General features: G+C 42.0%; 1 protein-coding gene across 1 annotated transcript in view; it reads right to left on the bottom strand.

The window, feature by feature from the left end:
- Positions 1 to 1,216: 1,216 nt before the first annotated feature.
- COMTD1 (catechol-O-methyltransferase domain containing 1) overlaps positions 1,217 to 19,998 on the bottom strand; it is a 36,432-nt gene continuing 17,650 nt past the window's right edge. The window contains exons 5-7 of the mRNA XM_089682573.1: positions 14,327 to 14,381; positions 12,384 to 12,520; positions 1,217 to 6,245 (exon numbers count right to left, since the gene is read on the bottom strand). Of these exons, the coding sequence (XP_089538699.1) occupies positions 6,093 to 6,245; positions 12,384 to 12,520; positions 14,327 to 14,381 (345 nt within the window). The 3' untranslated portion in view covers positions 1,217 to 6,092. The remainder of the gene's footprint in view (positions 6,246 to 12,383; positions 12,521 to 14,326; positions 14,382 to 19,998) is intronic.

Raw genomic sequence — 19,998 nt, 5'->3', positions numbered from 1 at the left:
CTCACCCACAATAAGAATCTGACATTCACCGACAACACTCCACCTGAGAGAGCCTTCCACTACCACCGCCCCATACACACTGGCAACCCCCCACCCCAGTGAGAGAGAAGACACTCACCTTCACAGCTCTGGACGTCCCCGAGAACAAGAGTCAGGCTCTGCATACACCATCAAACAGCCTGCAGCCTCTCTCAGATCCCACCTGGTCCCCATGCTGCGTGTATTCTTTCTTCCATCTCTTCTTTTGTGGGGGGGGGAGCTGCCCCCCCCCCCCCTGAAAAAATGTCACCCTAAGAAAATGCCTTGTTTGCCCCTGCATATGAGGTCAGCAAACTGGCAGAACCCATACATCTGACAGCAGCAATTGCTTCTTTTCTGAGGTGACATTCTTGTAGGCAGTATTCAGTGCCAACAGTTAATCCCATTCAGCTTCAGAGGACGATTTTAAAACAGGTTATTCTTCAGTGGAGATGTGCTGAATAGTATTTCAGTGGTGAATGCATTGGGTATGTTATCCTAGCAGCTGTTTTGCTTAAAGCAGAAATTTTACTCTATAAAGATACTTTTTCTTTTGTTTTTACCCCCCTCCCTTCTTACACAAATGTGAAGAAAAATGATAGCTTTTACCTATTTGTATTGATTTTTGTGCTGTAAAACAGCACTTTCTGCTTTCGGGCCTAGGCCAGGCCCCAATGTCTACTGGGATAGGTGTGATGTAGCATACCCATCAGGGAGTGAGTTACCAAAGGTGTGTGCACAGAACAGAAGCACGGTAGCCATTGCCATATGCGCCCTCAGACACCTGTTGATGCCTAATGCTAGGAGAGCTACTTTTGGGCTTTTCAGGCATTCTCATTGATATGTATGGGACAAAGAAACATTATCCCTCAACTCAAGTTTTTACATCTTTTGCCTGTAGGAACTGGTTTTCTCCCCCATTGTTCTCCATTGGCTAAAACAAAAATGCCTGAGGTTTGTATAAACTCTTCCAATGAACTTGCATACATGCGTGAAAATGAAAAAAAAAAACAAAACAAAACCCCCAGAAAAAGCCTGACATTCACTCTAAGTTGAGAATGCAACCTTAGAAACCTCCAAAGAAACCCTAGTTGAGGAAAGCTGTTCCAGAGCATTGTTTGTCAAAAAAGGTGAGAAATGTTGTAAATGCAATTCAATAAACAAATACCAGAATAGGGAAAAGGAAGAAAAAAAGCTATTTTGGTCTTAAAAGCATTCATTTTATTGATTTATATTCAATCTGCAGTCTATTTTTACTGTCATAATAAAGTCTTCCAATAAATAAAAATGTACAGTATTTCTGGCTAATCCAAGAGATCAGCACCTAGGAAATGCAAATTCTACCTGCTTAGAATCCACATTCATTTGATCCACAGGATCTCCTCAAAGCATAAAGTGTAAGATGCAAGTAAGGACGGGCAAACTGAAACCTATTCTGTAGTCTGCAGTACGGTCGGGGTTGATGATGCATGCAAGTGACAGGACCTTCGTGTATGTGTATATAGGGAATTATCTGATCTGAAGGAAGGTCTTTATCCAAGGCTCAGGTTTATTTTAGAAATGCCCTCAGATTTGGTCATATTGAAGTATATGTAAGGTCCCTTTCACATGAGCGGACTGATCAGGCCTGCCTGTCTGTTTTTCAAGCGGACCCGATCAGAAGCGCCACTGCTTTCTATGGAGCAGCGGGTGTAACCGGACATGTGTCCGTTTGCACCCACCTGCATCCGATTTGATCCTGTCTGCTAAAAATAGACAGATGGGGATCTATTTCCCATCCATCTGGCTGATCGGATTAATGACATTTGGATGGAAACAGACAGGTGGTCCATTTTCCATTCCATAGAGGACAGTGTCCGTGTCTGCCCTGCATAAGTGGAGTGGACACGGACCTGTCATCCACTTACTCAGCAGGTCCACCCAATGTGAAAGGGGCCTAAACCCTAACATTGTAAAACAACCCATCCAGTTTAAAATAGAAAAGAAAGGCAAAACATTTGTGTATAGATATATGGTCAGTTTTTAACAGGAAAGCAGAGGGACTGGCAGGGACACCAGGGATTTCACACACACAAAGCAATACAAAGAGGACAGGATGCTTTTTCATACAAGTATATGGTACAGCAGGCACATGTCAGGAATATGAAATGTTGGGTTTACACATTCTTTAACTGCTTCCTTGCCACCCTGTAGCACAAATACTGCTACAGGGCAGCAGGGCTGCGCAAAATCACGTATGTATACGCAATTTTGCATTTCTGGGTAGGGGAAGTGCGAGCCACGTGAGAGCCCTACCCACGCCACCATTGGCGGCCTCGGCTGTCGCTGAGTATCACTAAAGGGGGAGAGACCTGCATGTAAACAATACAGATCTCTCCCGTCAGCTCCTGCACACTGCTTTGTATGGCTCTGCATAACAGAGTCATGCAAAGCAGCGTGCTTACAGTGAAACACACACAGCAAAACAGCACACAGTTAACCCTTTCATCACTCCAGATGTTAACCCCTTAATGCCCAGTGTCATTAGTACAGTGTCAGTGCTTTTTATTAGCACTAATCGCTGTATTGGTGTCACTGGGGAAGTCAGTTCCCTCCTGTGTCAGAATGCCTGCCGCAGTCCCGCTACAAGTTGCTGATCGCCACCATTATTAGTACAAAAAAAAAAAAAAATTACAGTATATATACACCATTTGTAGATGCTATAACTTTCACGTAAACCAATTAATTTACACATATTGTGATTTTTTTTTTTAGCAAAGACATGTAGCAGAATACATTTTGGCCTACATTTATTATGAAATTTGATTTTTCAAATTTTTTTTACTGGACATGTTTTATAGTAAAGAGTCAAAAATATAGCTTTTTTTTTCTCAAAATAGTCGGACCTTTTTTTTTTTGTTTATAGCACAAAAAATAAATAATGCACAGGCAATCATACACCAAAAGAAAGAAAGTTCCATTTGTGGGAAAAAAGGACATAAATTTCATTTGCATAGCCACGCAATTGTCAGTTAAAGTAACGCAGCGCCGTATCGCAAAAAATTTCCTGGTCAGGAAGAGGGGTAAATCCTCTGGAGGGCAAGTGGTTAACTGGGTGTTAACAGCACTGACTATTCCTAATTGTGTCAACCCTTTATCTGTGTACGTATTAAAGCGATAGTAAAGACTGAGGGGAAAAATAAATCTTCCCCTTGCAAGTCAATGGCATAATGTACTAGTACACATCACATGCTAGCATATTATGAAAGACCTAAAAACGAAGCCCTCCAGCAGCATGCTGACAGGGTTTCCATCTTCGCCCAGTCTTCCAGGTTTGCGGGCTCTGGACATTTAAATGGCCAAGCTGCGATGATGTCCCTCCTGCACATGCGGAGGAGAGGCACGATCGTATGTCATCCATTCTGGGCGCAGTGCAAATATGCTGGTGATGTCACCTGCTGCAGAAATAGAGAATATATCCTAAACGGTGCACATTTAGGAGATATTCCTTGTATCTACAGGTAATCTTTATTATAACCTTACCTGTAGGTTTATATCACCAAGCAGTGTTTACTACCGCTTCAAGGCAGACTTAAAAAGGTATCTAATAATAAAGATGTTATATATTGCAGGTTACTAGTCCTTAGATGTGGTCACTGTATTTGTTTTTATTGTTCAGGCTTTCCCCCCCTTTATCTTTACCTAGTAATCCTGTGAATAACATGCTTCATTTCCCTGGTTGGCTACACTCACTCCTCTGCTGTATCTAAGGAGGGAGCCATGGTTGTTATCTAGGCGGAATTGTTTTTGCTTCCAGTTTCTCTCACAGGAATTGACAAGGACACTTAATTTCCAGCAAGATCAACAGGTATTTTCTGTACTTGCTACAAACATTCCTAGCCTGACAATAAAAATGCAGCCACCACATCCAAGGAACAGTAAGTGGCAATATACACTGCTCAAAAAATTAAAGAAGCACTTTGAAAACACATCAGACCTTAATGGGGAAAAATGTTATGCTGGATATCTATACGGATATGGACTGGGTAATGCGTTAGGAATGTAAGGATGCCCCATCGTTTGATGGAAATTAAAATGATCAACCTACAGAGGACTGAATTCAAAGACACTCCAAAAATCAAAGTGAAAAAATGATGCAAGCAAGCTATTCCATTTTCATTGCAGCAACTCAAAATGGTACTCAGTAGTCTGTATGGCCCCACGTGCTTGTATGCATGCTTGACAACATCGGGGCATGCTCCTAATGAGATGACGAATGGTGTCCTGGGGTATTTCCTCCCAGATCTGGACCAGGGCATCACTGAGTTCCTGGACAGTCTGAGGTGCAACATGGAGGCGTCAGATGGACCGAAACATGATATCCCAGAGGTGTTCTATTGGGTTTAGGTCAGGCAACCGTGGGGGCCATTTAATGGTATCAATTCCTTTAACCTCCAGGAACTGCCTGTATGCTCTGCCCACGGGACTGGGCATTGTCATGTACCAGGAGGAACCCAGGATCCACTGCACCAGTGTAGAGTCTGACAATGGATCCAAGGATTTTATCACGATACCCAATGGCAGTCAGGGTGCCATTGTCTAGCCTGTAGAGGTCTGTGCATCCCTCCATGGATATGCCTTCCCAGACCATCACTGACCCACCACCAAAACGGTCAAGCTGAGCCATGTTACAGGCAGCAAATCGTTCTCCACAGCTTCTCCAGACCCTTTCACGTCCATCACATGTGCTCAGGATGAACCTGCTCTCATCTATGAAAAGCACAGGGCACCAGTGGTAGACCTGCCAATTCTGGTGTTCAATGGCAAATGCCAATCGAGCTCTGTGGTGCCAGGGAAGTGAGCAAAGGGCTCACTACAGGATGTCGGGCCCTCAGGCCACCCTTATGAAGTCTCTTTCTGATTGCTTGGTCAGAGACGTTCACACCAGTGGCCTGTTGGAGATCATTTTGTAGGGCTCTGGCAGTGCTCATCCTGTTCCTCCTTGCACAAAGGAGCAGATACCGGTCTTGCTGATGGGTTAAGGACATTCTACGGCCCTGTCCAGTTCTCCTAGAGTAACTGCCTGTCTCCTGGAATCTCCTTCATGCTTTTGAGACTGATACGGCAAACCTTCTGGCAATGGCACGTATTGATGTGTCATCCTGGAGGAGTTGGACTGCATGTGCAACCTCTGTAGGGTCCAGGTATTGCCTCATGCTTCCAGTAGTGACACTGACCCTAGCCAAAAACAGTGAGAAAAGATGAGTAGGGAAAAAAATGTCACTGTCAATGTAAAACCATTCCTGTTTTGGGGGTTGTCTCATTGTTGGCCACCTAGTGCACCTGTTGTTAATCTCATCAACACCAAAGCAGCTGAAACTGATTAACAACCCCCTCTGCTACTTAACTGACCAGATCAATATCCCAGAAGTTTAACTGACTTGATGCTATACTCTGATTAAAAAGTGTTCCTTTAATTTTTTGAGCATTGTATTACATATTTGTATTTGGGTTTAGGTACGCTTTAAAACTTAAAGTGTAAATCCAGCCAAAACGTTTTTGTGTCTTGGATCGAGTGGGGACGTAATTAAACATAGAACCCCTGTTGGGTTTTTACTACTTTCCAGGGCTCTCACTTTTGGTCAGTGCAACAGCGACTTCACTAGACAGGAAGGAAAATTCTGCAACAGTAAGTGAGGGGTAATCTCTCTAATGAAGCCCCACATAGTAGTAAAAACATGTTTAGGGCTAACAATTATCTACCTTAACAGACAGTATAAATAAACTAAGCATTATTGATGATTGATTTCTGTACTTATTCTGTCTGTTTAGGTAGAGATTTTTAGTATGTTTTTCACTTCTTTTGCTTCCTTGAACCAGCTTCAGTGAAATTTTCCATCGTGCTGGTTATGTTACTTACTGGTGATTCCCACTGCTAGATTATTGCTCATTCATTGACTTATACAAATTCCACTTCTTCCCATTGAAGCTCATTATAATCACAGTAGGTGGCTGGCACATCATTAAAACTTTCAAATTAAATATATTAAGTACATACAGCATCTAGTTTGAGGTGATAAAAAATAAACTTTGGGTCAAAGTTTAAAACATAACATCAGTCCATCGGCAAGAGGTAGGATACTTAAAAATATGCGAGCGTCCCTTAAGATGGCTTCATTCAGCTGATTCATTCCCTGTACACTCTCATCCTTAGGGCTCATTCTCAGTACGGCTCCACTGCACAGAACCTGCATAATAGTAGAAAAGACTTTCAATTAACAGACAAATTCCCAGTAAGAAAAAAAGTAAGTTCAAGGAATATTGCTGCTACGCCAAATTGATGTTTAAAACAGTTTCCCCATGATCCCTAGCAGCCAAATTGATCATGGCTTTTAGAGTACTTCTAAGAAGGATCACAGGCTCTTGGAAGCGATTCTTTGCAATCTTCCTACCTTAGCATTTGTAGCTGCCCATGCATGTATAATTCAATACACATGCAGATTAGAATAGATTCCCCCCACCCATGGTTTCAGACTGGCAGAGTGGAGAACTTGGGGCAGTTTAAGCAGCTCATTTTCAGGCTAAAGATAACAGGCAGAACCTGAAGAATAGGTTACAAGTGACCACAGGGATTTGCAGGGTGAGTAGACTGAAGTGCAGAATGTGTCAGGAAGAAAATTAGAGGAACTAGAGAATGAATGCTATGTTCTTCATGTCTATATACAGTGGGGATCGAAAGTTTGGGCACCCCAGCTAAAAATTTGTATTAATGTGCATAAAGAAGCCAAGGAAAGATGGAAAAATCTCCAAAAGGCATCAAATTACAGATTAGACATTCTTATAATATGTCAACAAAAGTTAGATTTTATTTCCATCATTTACACTTTCAAAATAACAGAAAACGAAAAAATGGCGTCTGCAAAAGTTTGGGCACCCTGCAGAATTTATAGCATGCACTGCCCCCTTTGCAAAGCTGAGACCTGCCAGTGTCATGGATTGTTCTCAATCATCATCTGGGAAGACCAGATGATGTCAATCTCAAAGATTTTAAATGCCCAGACTCATCTGACCTTGCCCCAACAATCAGCACCATGGGTTCTTCTAAGCAGTTGTCTAGAAAACTGAAACTGAAAATAGTTGACGCTCACAAAGCTGGAGAAGGCTATAAAAAGATAGGAAAGCGTTTTCAAATGTCAATATCCTCTGTTTGGAATGTAATTAAGAAATGGTAGTCATCAGGAACAGTGGAAGTTAAAGCAAGATCTGGAAGACCAAGAAAAATATCAGACAGAACAGCTCGCAGGATTGTGAGAAAAACAATTCAAAACCCATGTTTGACTGCACGATCCCTCCAGAAAGATCTGGCAGACACTGGAGTTGTGGTACACTATTCCACTATAAAGGGATACTTGTACAAATATGGTCTTCATGGAAGAGTCATCAGAAGAAAACCTCTTCTACGTCCTCACCACAAAAATCATCGTTTGAACTTTGCAAATGAACATATAGACAAGCCTGATGCATTTTGGAAACAAGTTCTGTGGACCGATGAGGTTAAAATTGAACTTTTTGGCCGGAATGAGCAAAGGTACGTTTGGAGAAGAAAGGGCACAGAATTTAATGAAAAGAACCTCTGTCCAACTGTTAAGCATGGGGTTGGATCAATCATGCTTTGGGGTTGTGTTGCAGCCAGTGGCACAGGGAACATCTCACGAGTAGAAGGAAAAATGGATTCAATAAAATTTCAGCAAATTTTGGATGGTAACTTGATGCCATCTGTGAAAAAGCTGAAGTTAAAGAGAGGATGGCTTCTACAAATGGATAATGATCCTAAACACACCTCGAAATCCACGGGGGATTACATCAAGAGGCGTAAACTGAAGGTTTTGCCATGGCCTTTACAATCTCCTGACCTCAACATAATTGAAAATCTATGGATAGACCTTAAACGAGCAGTGCGTGACAGACAGCCCAGAAATCTCAAAGAACTGGAAGACTTTTGTAAGGAAGAATGGGCAAAGATACCTCAAACAAGAATTGAAAGACTCTTGGCTGGCTACAAAAAGTGTTTACAAGCTGTGATACTTGCCAAAGGGGGCAGTGCAAGTAATTAACTCTGCAGGGTGCCCAAACTTTTGCAGACGCCATTTTTTGGTTTTCTGATATTTTGAAAGTGTAAATGATGGAAATAAAATCTAACTTTTGTTGACATATACGAATGTCTAATTTGTAATTTGATGCCTTTTGGAGATTTTTCCATCTTTCCTTGGCTTCTTTATGCACGTTAATACAAATTTTTAGCTGGGGTGCCCAAACTTTCGATCCCCACTGTACATGGCAAATCTTCATGTTTAAAGAAGAAGTGTGGGCTACTTAGAAAAAACAAACCTACATACGCACTTATATGGCTGCAGTATCAGTGTGATGCTGCAGCTGTGCCTCGCTGGCTCCAACACTGAGAACTGAGCAATCACATGACCACTGACCACTCAGTTCTCAGTCCTCTCTGAGAAGATAGGCGACTGTTAGTCATTGCTCTCTGTTCTGTGCCTCCAGTGCTCCCAAGAGCACGGGGCTGGAGACAGGAGGGAGCATTTGGCTCAGCTTCTCAGCAGCGTGCCAAGAGACTGAGCCAGCTGCCCATCAAGCATCTGGCTGGATCCTGACATCATTGTTGTAATCCTTCCAAAGCCTAGAGCAGCTCTGTGACCTAGAAGAGAAGTTGCCAAAAAAAAAAAAAAACTTTGGCCATACTTCTCTTTTCAACTGATGTGTGTTGTTGTTGTTATTCTTATACAGGATTTATATAGCAGCAACAGTTTGCACAGCGCTCACGTGTACCAAGCAATTATGTCTGTTGCACTGCAATTGCAGAGCAAAGCAGTAGTAGTGTCAATATACACAATATTCAGAAAAACTGCATTAACTACTGTATGTACAGATAGATATAAATATTAGCAGACACATATGCAAATGTAAATACTGATTTTAGTACTAGTTCACAGCGGATGCAGTTCAGTGCCCTTTTTTTCTGCATCAAAAATGCATGCACAGTGTTTTCCATATATTCCAATGGCCCTGGTTCACACTAATGCAGTCAGTTCCAGTCAGTTTCCGGTGCAGAAAAAAAAGTAGAACATGCTACATTGTTTCTGCACAGAACCATACTGGAACATGTCAAACTGCATCAAAACTGCACCGGAACTGCGTGTGGTGTGAACTGTAAGCAAAAAACATATCCGGAATGCATCCGGAGTGCATTTTTGTAGTGTGAATTGGCCCTTATAGGATTTAGATCAGACATTCAAAATAATTATATATAATACCAAATGTAATTATCAACACATGCAATGAATCAGCTTAAATATGAACCAGGACTGACCCTGTCAGCACTACCTGGCTCAACAAAATTTGATTTAAAGCCGAGATTTAATTGGATTCCTCAGAAATCTTCACTGCAGGGACTCCTGTCCTCTTCTTGTCTCTGAACTTCTGACATTGCAGTGGTTAATAACTTTGCCTCTTTATGCAGAACAGCAGTACAGATGGTCCGAAAGGGAAATACGACCTCCCTCCTCCTCCACTGAGAAAAGTTCTTTCACATTGATTAAAATCTGTGAATGGGAGAGAGAATTCTGTGACTGATCAGACTCTTCCCCATTGACAGATCGTGTTACAGGCTGTGTAATCAGTGAAATAATAGGCTATCTGTACTGCTGTTTTGCCCAATGACCCAAAGATGTTAAACATTGCAGTGCTAGACGTTCCGAGACAGGAACAGGACAGGCATCCATGCAGTGAGGATTTCTGCAGGATCTAGCTGCTGGGAAGGATATGGGACACCCCTCGTTACAGGTAAGCAATGTGACTAAAGCTGTAGAGAGATGTTTTGTTTTAGCTAAACTTCAGCTTTAAAAATTGACTGAGCCAGATGGAACAGTAACTGCACCTTAATAGATTTTAGGTATTAAGGGCCCTTTCACACCAAATGAGCGTCCAAAATCCAGACTATCCTATGGGCATAGTTCATACCATTGCAGTGCAGTACAGCGCAGTGCAAGAAAAAAAAAAAAAGTACAGCATGTTACATTTGGCAGCTGCGGGTGTGGCTGCCTGAATACAATAGCTAGCAGTGGAGATGCCTCTATGCATGCTGTTTATGCAGGTTGAATGAAAGAAATCTAACTGTGTAAGGCTAGCATTCCCTAAACCCTCAGCTCCAGATATTAACTGGTAAGATCTACACCTGTCCACTCAGGCTTTCTAGTTTCTTTTCAACTGCAAACTCTACATAAAACTCTACATAAAAGGATGTGAAAGAGGGCTCCATAAGTTTGGTAATTAACTGCTAAACAAGGCTGAAGGATTATAGTGGAGCTTCTTCTACTATCATTTCCACCCAATATGTTTGTCTGTGAAGTTTCAGGCACATATCAATGAATCCCTGCACTGCGGTGTCTAGGGAGATGTGTTTCCTCTTTCCCCCAACTGTCAACCAGCCCTGAGCAAGCTGCACATATCCTTTTTACGGATTAAGGCCTCAATGCCAGGCAACAAGATGGCGTCACCAAACAGCTGCTTAAAACATATATGAAACCCAAAAAATTGATCTGAGAGTGACAAAAAGTAACTTGGCGTGCCCACAAGCCTATGATCAGGGGAGGTGTCTCCAAACTTATCTATGCAAAAGAAAACAACACTAAGACATGACACCTATGATAGACTACCACAAAGCATTTATTGAAATATAAATAATGCAAAGAACATGAAAACATGCAAAGACTCCAGTAGGGAAGCCAGATAATCCCCACCTTGGTGTCCTCCTTCCCTCAGCCCCCCACAATCCCTAACTCCCACTGTCTCACCTGAACCCCCGCTAACCTCACTAATGGAACCACAGAGCTTCTCAAGATGGAAAAAGCCCTGGGAATCACATATGCCAGCTAAGAACTCTGTGTACTGTAAGGACTATTCTTTTCTGGAAGTAGGACATCAACATTCAGACAACCAACCCCTCTATCTACAGCTAAATTGGAAACCAGGGTAACATTAAGGGTCCATTCACACCAAGTGCAGTGGGACTGTGTTGAGTGGATATTCCAGCGCACCCCCACCACAAGACAAGGCAAAATGCTTTGTTTCTGGTGTGGCTGGTTCACACTATTGTGTTGCGATGGTGTGCACCAAAGAAAAAGGACTGAGTAAGAGTACTTTTTTTCCAGCGCAGTGCAGGTCACTGCATGCTGGCTCATAGAACTCTGTGTAATGTTGCTGTGGGATCAATTTACTAAAATTGGAGAGTGCAATATCTGATGCAGCTCTGCATAGAATACAATTAGCTTCCGGATTTTTTTGTCAAAGCTTAATTTAGAAGCTGATTGGCTACCATGCACATCTGCACCAGATTTTACACTCTCCAACTTTAGTAAATCACCCCGTGTGAAATTACAATAAAATTTTTTTGAAAAAAAAAAAAAAAAAAGAGTGGACAGTGTGTTGTGCCGCTATCAGTGCATCAGCACTGCATTGGTCTGGCCATACCGCACCTCACACCAGCCACTATGTTGCAATGTAGTAGCTGGTGTGAATGAGCCCTAGGAGCTATCCGAAGACTCTCTAATCTTGACCATCTATCACAGGTTGCCATGCTGGAAGGTTTAAAACTCAGCCCTGAAGCAAAAGAAACTTGCAAGTCCCTCAACTACAGCTACCATGACACCAAACCTTACTACAACCTACCTGTGGCCTGAAGGCCCTCCTGCCATCATACTGGTAGATTAAACACCTGAAGCTGTTGCTTCTCCAAAACTATCGTTCACGCCACCCATTAAGCTCCAGCTTCACACTCAATTGTGGGGGTCATGGCCCTCCGTCATATTCCCATGAACCTTTGCCTCCTGTCAACCACAATCCTTGTCCTACAGAACCCACAAAGGTATGCAATCAAAACATTCTGCTTACCCATTGACTGCCTTTGCCTAACTGAGATAGTCCTCTGCAAATAGACAACTGAAAAAGATTGGACAGGTGTGGATCCTGTTCCATAATAGCTGAGGCATCTTGTTGCCTCTCTCACATTTCAGAAATATTTCAAAAACAAATATGAGGAAAAGAACATTTATTTTTTGTAAAACCTTCAGAGTGGGAATAAACATAACGTGTGCCCTATTTTGAACTTTTGGCTTCAGTGAAGTTAATCAATGTGGGCTTGCCTGGTGTTTTCCAAACAAAGCTGAATAGTTCAAGACTGGATGAATAGTAACCCTAAGAACAGTGATACTGTTTTTGTTGCTTTAAAGTTGAACTTCCGCCATCTTCTGGGATTAACACTCTTACTAATCAAAATTATAATGTGTACTCTTGTAGGACCGGTACTTTAAACATACCCCATCTATGGCTAGTATTCCTCCACTCCTCAAGAGACGCAGACATTTTTCATAGCATTTTCTGCAATTCTGTTGATGAGCCATATTCATGGAAATTAAGTCAAATGTACCAGCTTGTCCAGTAGAGAACAGGTCATCTATACACAAAAAAAACAAACATTTTGAGCACTAAAACCATGAAACACCACATTTACAAACTCACCTGATTTGTTTTAACTAGACAAACTTGTATGACATTATAGGATCTTACTCACGCGAACAATTTCTGAATAACGAGGTATTCATGAAATGATGATGAGTTTTACAACTCACAAAATTCTCAATAATCATATGTGTGACAATTGCTATACAATCCAGTTTTACTGCAGCTGCCATAAAATTCTAGATGGCTTTGCTGAATATGTGACAGAGTACACCTTCAAAGTAGTCACTTGTCAAGTGAGAAATATGGGGATGACCTTTCCTTTAGAAAATGTTAGTGTTCTGGCTGTTCTGTTGATGTTTTGGCTTTAATACTTTCTAGTCACTGGCCCAGAAAAAGTATTGAGATAAGGAATTCCATATTTTCTCCGATTTTCATTTGCTTATTAGTTTATTACTGGGATTTGGCCCAGAAGGGTTAAAACTAAACAAAGCTGTGCTGCTATCATTTTAAGATGAAAGGCAGCAATGGAAACACACCTATCACTCTCGATAGGTGCACCTTAACTGAAAAGTGTTTCCCGTTGGAGAGATGAAGAAATACAAGGTTTCATTATGGAATCAGTACCCCATTTTTAAGTTAAGGATAGCTCAGTCTGTGCAAAAAGGTCAGTTACTGATAACCCTGTTGCAGCTACTACAAAAATAGTTCATGTTGGCTGGGGTTGGAGATCAAAGGCAACAGAAACATCACCCCCTCTGTCATGTGACAATGCTGTGGCTTAGCAACTGGCCACTGGGCCCAAACAAGCCATTATGGGAGAAGGTCGCTTGCATCACCATACCTGGAAGCATTACGTACTTTGCTATGGCAGCCACAAAAGGAGAGGTGGGTGACTGCAAGAGAGGTGAGCATGTAGTTGGTTGGTTAAGGGGGGAGATTATATTGTTTTTTTCTCAGACAATGCCACTGCACCCTGGATGGCCAAGGTTATGAGGTCTACTTAAAGTAGAGAAACCCTAGACATACTAGGGTAAGAATATTTCAATCTAGCTGCAGAAATGGACAGACAGCTATAATAAAACAATAATACTTTGTTTCCATTGCACCCCTGAGGGGGCAGTACTAGAGTTAGATGGACAGGATTACCAAGGATTCTGTAAGAGCTCCAGACACCTAACTCTTACCTTATTCTATTGGGGGTCAGCCGAAAAACAATATTTTAGAATTGGATCCTACAAGAGCTCCCTTCTCCACATCAATTCCAACATACCTTTTAAATGAAACAGGCAAAGGTCGTGCTAAATGAATAAACCCTTAAAAAATCCTTTTTTGAAGCACAGGAAACCTACATGTTCAGATACCAGACTATCTGCAAAAATAATTTTCAGGTGAACAATTAGATGGTCCATGTATCCTTATGGACTGGCGGGTGTAAACGGACTTGTGTCCATGTACACACACCTACCTCCAATCTGATCCGGTCCACAAAAAAAATACGATACGTCTAAGCGTATCGGAGGGCAGTCAGGTGTAAACAGATAGTGGTGCCTGTTTAAAAAAACCCAGCCATCCAAAAAGCAGAGCAGGCTCTGTCCATGTCCACTCTGCATAAACCGAGAGGACACTGACCTGTCATCCGCCTGCTCTGCTCAGTAGCAGATCTGTGAGTGGATTCCCTGCTGATCCGAACAGAGTCCGCCCCGTGTAAAAGGGCCTTCAACTTGAATTACCAATGTACCAGAATAAAAATAATTGAAAGAGCATTATTAACATTTAGTCATCGTAGTAAAATAATTACCCAGTGTCTGTTCTTCAGGCTGTAATTTAACATCAATTTTACTGTCCACACCGGCCTTTGAAAAAAAGAAAAAAGGAAATGTGATTTCCAGGTACTTGAGAAGTTGCAGATTAGAAATTTCAAGGAAAATGGATGAGTCAATTTTATTCCTATTATTCTGAGTTAGGATATTTTAAACTAAACATTTGTATTGTTTAATATCTTTATTCGACTCATATACATAAAGCAGGGTGAACCCATGACATGGCTTTTGTAGATCCTTCTAAGTTTTCTAAACAGGATGCAGCAGTAGCTTTAGGATGGTCTCTCTCTAATGTAATCTCCTTCTAAACAGGACAGGCAGAGGGAAAGGGGAGGTGGGGTGGGGAGGTAGTCAATTCAGCTGTCTATGTGATATGAGATTCAACTCTTCATCTTTCTAAACAGGATTTTTTAGCAAAGTTAGAGCTGCAATTCCAGATTTACAAATATTGTCTAAGTACATCATAGTCATGAGTATCCCGATTTGAATCTTGGTGTGTTTTTTTTTTTTATTCCTTCCAGATCTGTGAAGTAACCCAATGTGAAGCATTCCTCTGTGTAGAAGCTTCTTGTAATAAACACAGATCTCTCTTCTTGCAGGATGACTGGTTCTCTTTCCTCCCCATCTGGTAGGTTTCTGCAGGCAGCCAGTTGTGGGTGGAGCCAACTGGGCCCCACCCACGGCTCAGATCTCTGCACAGGCTATGTGCAGCATAGTGATGATGTCAATGCTATTTTTACAAGTTAATATCCAGGTTTGCAAAGGCATTTGGTGCACACAAAGTAGATTTATATTCTTGGCAGCTACTGATAAATGAATTCAAATGAGGTCAGTAAAGGGACATTAGCTGATTTAATCACTTACCAAGTATGCAAACTTCTTTGTCTTTTAATCCTTGCCTATGTTCCTTTATAAGCCGGTGCCATGACCACTGCCCCAGGTTTTCTATTTCAAGGTGGCAATTTTCTCTTGCTATGTTGTATAGAGACACCCTTGCATGCTGAGCTAGAGCTATCTCTCCCCACACTGAGTGCATCAATAAAAACACACAGCCCCACAGCCTAGGATAGCAAGGCACTCCCCAGCTTGTTCCTCCTTGTCCTCTCTCGTCTTCTACAAGCTAACAGACTGACTGGAAACTTCACTGTTCCTGGTTAATGCTGCACTGTGAAGACCGGAAGTTCAGGGAAGCAGCACAGAGACAGCAGCATTGAAAGCTGAAAACTGCAAGTGCTGGAGTAAAAATTTTAACAAGTAGTTTACGGAGGGATGCTTATTGTATTGTGCTCGATGTCCTAAGCCACGATAGCTGAGGGATTAATACTTCTTTAAGGTTATCCTGATGATGTGAAGAAATCTACCTGCATACTATAAATATTAATATATAAAATTATTATGCATTATTTCAAATGTACCCGATTTAAAACGTAAACAATATTTTATTAGCTAGGCCTAAGCATAATAAATGAAAAAATATATACAGTATATTAAAACTATAGCTCCCAAAACCTGTGGTGCCATTTCCTTTGATATAGCATGCTGACACTCAGCAGATGCACACACATTTGAGGGCATACTGAAGTCACATAGGGGAAGCACTTTATGAGACAATGCTATGAGGCTGCAGGACTTTTAAAGTGGTTGTAAACCTTACATATACCCAGTGAAGTGACTGGCCTCAGGTGATAAACAGAGATGAAACAAAATCCTCCTGCATAAGTTGTACCTGTTTATCTACAGTCCTGTTTCCCCCTACATCCATTCAAAGTGCAGAATTTACACAGCAGCTCTCAGCTCTGAAAAGCAGGGGGCGGGGAGCTGAAACTACATAATTGAGGAGAGCTCTGAGAGCTGATTGGAAGGAAGTGACACACACCTTCCCAGAGCATGCAGGTACAGACTTGAGGTTGTCAATCACAGGCTGTGCTCTTCCCTGTTACCATTTTTCTCTTGGTGTCAGGGAAACTTGTCAGAAATTATTCATACTGATAGCAGAGGAACAAGGCAGAAGCCAGAAATGACACTTAGTGCTCTGAATAGAGAAACGTACACATATAGAGGAATATGCTTTGTCCATATTTCAAGTCTGCGGTTTACAACCACTTTAAGCCCTGGTTCACACTGATGTGGTGCGGAATTCGCAGCGTTTTCTGTGCGAATTCCGTACCGCATTAGAATCGCACCCTGTTCATGCGAACCACTGCAGGTGTGTATGTTAACTTAACAACACCCTGAAAGCGGTCCGCAAAACGCGGTGCGATGTGCAGAATCGGATCGCACAGATGTGAATACCCATGTGATCAGATTCTAGTACGGACCAAAAAAAAGGTCCTGCACCTTTTTGGTGCAAGTGCGGTGTGATTAGAACCATACAAAATGTATGGCTCCAATTGCACCGTACACAAATCGCATTTGATTTGCACAGGAATGCGGTGCGGTTCCTGTGCGAATCACATGCGATACACAGCACCACATATATAAGAACCCAAGCTAAATCAAAGCACAGTTCCAAACTTGGAACACAAAGGCAGGATATTAACACAATATACAGTAGCTGTGAGACATGGGGGTTGTTTATCTCAGTATTAGATGGGTTTCAGCTATTCTTTTATTCAGCTTTATTAGATGAGTCCATGCCAGTAATTTTTTAATTCAGCTTTATTAGATGAGTCCATGTCAGTCTGAACTGTAGTTAAAGTGCTAGTAAAATCATTTGTATACAGGTGAAAATCGAAAAATTAGAATATCGTGCAAAAGTTCATTTATTTCTGTAATGCAACTTAAAAGGTGAAACTAATATATATGAGATAGACTCATTACATGCAAAGCAAGATAGTTCAAGTTGTGATTTGTCATAATTGTGATGATTATGGCTTACAGCTCATGAAAGCCCCAAATCCACAATCTCAGAAAATTAGAATATTACATGCAATCAATAAAACAAGGATTGTACATAGAACAATATCGGACCTGTGAAAAGTATAAGCATGCATATGTACTCAGTACTTGGTTTGGGCCCCTTTTGCAGCAATTACTGCCTCAGTGCGACGTGACATGGAAGCTATCAGCCTGTGGCACTGCTGAGGTGTAATGGAAGACCAGGATGCTTCAATAGCGGCCTTCAGCTCTTCTGCATTGTTCGGTCTCATGTCTCTCATCTTTCTCTTGGCAATGCCCCATAGATTCTCTATGGGGTTCAGGTGAGGCCAATCAAACACAGTAATCCCACGGTCATTGAACCAGGTTTTGGTGCTTTTGGCAGTGTGGGCAGGTGCCAAGTCCTGCTGGAAAATGAAGTCAGCATCCCCATAAAGCTCGTCTGTGGAAGGAAGCATAAAGTGCTCCAAAATCTCCTGGTAGACGGCTGCGTTGACCCTGGACCCTGGTTCAGCCATTCATGCAGCCGCAGCCCGTGAACCCAGAAGGAACATGGAAGCCTTCTGCAGCGATGACAGCGCGCCGCTGGAGGGTTTTGTTCTTAGGGAAGTCTTTCATAATGTGCTAGTATGCAATGCATACTAGCACATTATAATATGACCTTGAGGCAGTTTACTACCACTTTAAAAGCTTGCCAGCTCACTTTTATTAACCAGAATGAAAGTAAAGTTCCCAAAAATTGTTACCCAGTGGATTTTCACTATCAAAACAGGTAATGAAAATGCCAAGCCACCTGCCTTCTTCAGCAGCTCCACTGGTCTTGTCAGGATCCTTCAGATCCAGCACTCTGGCTTTTAGTTACAGCATCCACTCCTAGGCCTATTAATATGGGATCAACTGGCAACCTGGGCTCTCTCATTCCACAGATTCACAGACTCCCTCAATCCCCTGGACTAGCCTAGTTGTCTCAACTATCCCATTCCAGGCTCTCTGAGCTGTCCTGACTCTCCCAAATCCAGTGGGTAAGGGAACTCTCTAACATTGAGTCTCCTGAGTAGAGCACCTATCCTAATGGTAGTATGCCTGTCTCCTGGCTGGAGCACACACCTGTCTCTTGATAAGAGCGCTGAGCTATGGCCAGGCCTTGCTTTTAAAGAATGTGCACACCTGCACACTCACGCAACCTTCAGGTCTCCAGTAAGACCTGGACACCGTATTGGAGACTTCTTCCCACTGAAGTCTCTTTGAAGTTTCAAAGCTCCAGACCATGATCCAGGATTACCAAAGCCCAGGAACACTGGCAAGCCAGACTTTTCCGCTCAGAAACAGCACTCTGGAGCCCCTCAAGATGTAACTTTGATAATCCTGTGTACTCATACTTACATTGTGGCAGGGCCTAGCACTGTCTCAAGCTGAAAGTCATGAACGGAAAGATATTCAGAAAATTTGGGTGTCAAAAATAGAGTGCAGATTGGGTTCATATATAAAAATGATGATCAGAAAACACACCTTGTAAAACATGCCAATTAAACAATATATGTTTAAAAGTATCTCACAACTGCATTTGTTTTGCTAATCTAGGATTTTTGTACTCACGAAAAATCATTTTCTTCGAGCCTATTGAAGGACACACAAAGTAATAAAATGTGAGGTTATACTGCTGCTTACAGGAGGACTGGACAATGGCAAACAAAACAATTGCATGCCAGCCCAGGATAACTCCTCCAACTCCCAGAGATCCTCAGTTTGTAACAAAGCAGTACCAAGAGCATGATGATAAACACAGAGGGGTGGGACCTATATCCCTCAATTGATTCAAAGAAAAAGATTTTATAGTGAGTAAAACATCCAATTTTTCTTTCTCATCTATTGGAGAACACAGGAAGCCATAAACCATCAGAATATCCAAACGTCAAGCAGAGGGGTGGGCAACACAGCAAATAAAATGCTAATATGGCCACTAAAACAACACAACTAGGGGCTGCCTACAGCTCAAAGCATCCATCTGAAGAACCTTACACCCAAAGATGGAATCAGATGAGAGACTCTTACAGCCCAAACCACATCCAGACAATGGAGGAAATCTGCCTATGATGAACTGGAGCTGGACAGAGGGATGAAAGAACACTGTCCTGGTTGCAATTGAAGGTTGAAACTACCTTAGATAGAAAGGGAGTTCTAGGTCTCAATGCCATCTTGTCAGGCCAGAAAGAACCACTATACCACTGATGAAGTTGATCAGTGAAACATTTTAAAGGATGATAGAACTGGCATTTGTCATTGTTTTTCCTTTGTTAATCAGTGTTACAACATGCTGGTTTTATTTTTGTTTCATCGGACTGTGTATCAAGTTCTTATCCTATTTACTGGAGGAAAGGTGGAAAGTCCCAGACGAACTGAAGTTGTAATCCTGTTTTTCTGTGCTGGTATGGAGCTTAAGAGGTGGAAGAAAAGCAGCAGGAGGTAACTTCTGGTGCTGTTGGTAATTACCTGATGAACTGATGATCACGAGTGTGTGGCAGACCTTCAGAACTGCGTTTCCAGTGAGTCTGATGGGTAATTGTTTGCAACTGAAAGATGGCAGTTGGAGTAACATTATTGTTTCTGATGGAAGACATGGTAGAAAGAGTGGTTCTCACTGCCCAAACCCCATCCAGACAATGGCTGTAAATCTGCTTATGATGAAGTGGAGGTGGACAGAGATGGAAGAATGCTGTCCTAGTTGAGTTGGAAAGTCAAACATACCTGAGGTAGGAAGGAAGGTCTGGGTCCC

The sequence above is a fragment of the Staurois parvus genome, unplaced genomic scaffold, assembly GCF_062004578.1.
Source record: "Staurois parvus isolate SC_StPar_1 unplaced genomic scaffold, SC_StPar_1.0 ptg000291l, whole genome shotgun sequence".
In the NCBI taxonomy this organism is placed as follows: domain Eukaryota; kingdom Metazoa; phylum Chordata; class Amphibia; order Anura; family Ranidae; genus Staurois; species Staurois parvus.
Note: the sequence above shows the minus strand (reverse complement) of the source record. Positions and strands in the feature narration are given on the sequence as shown.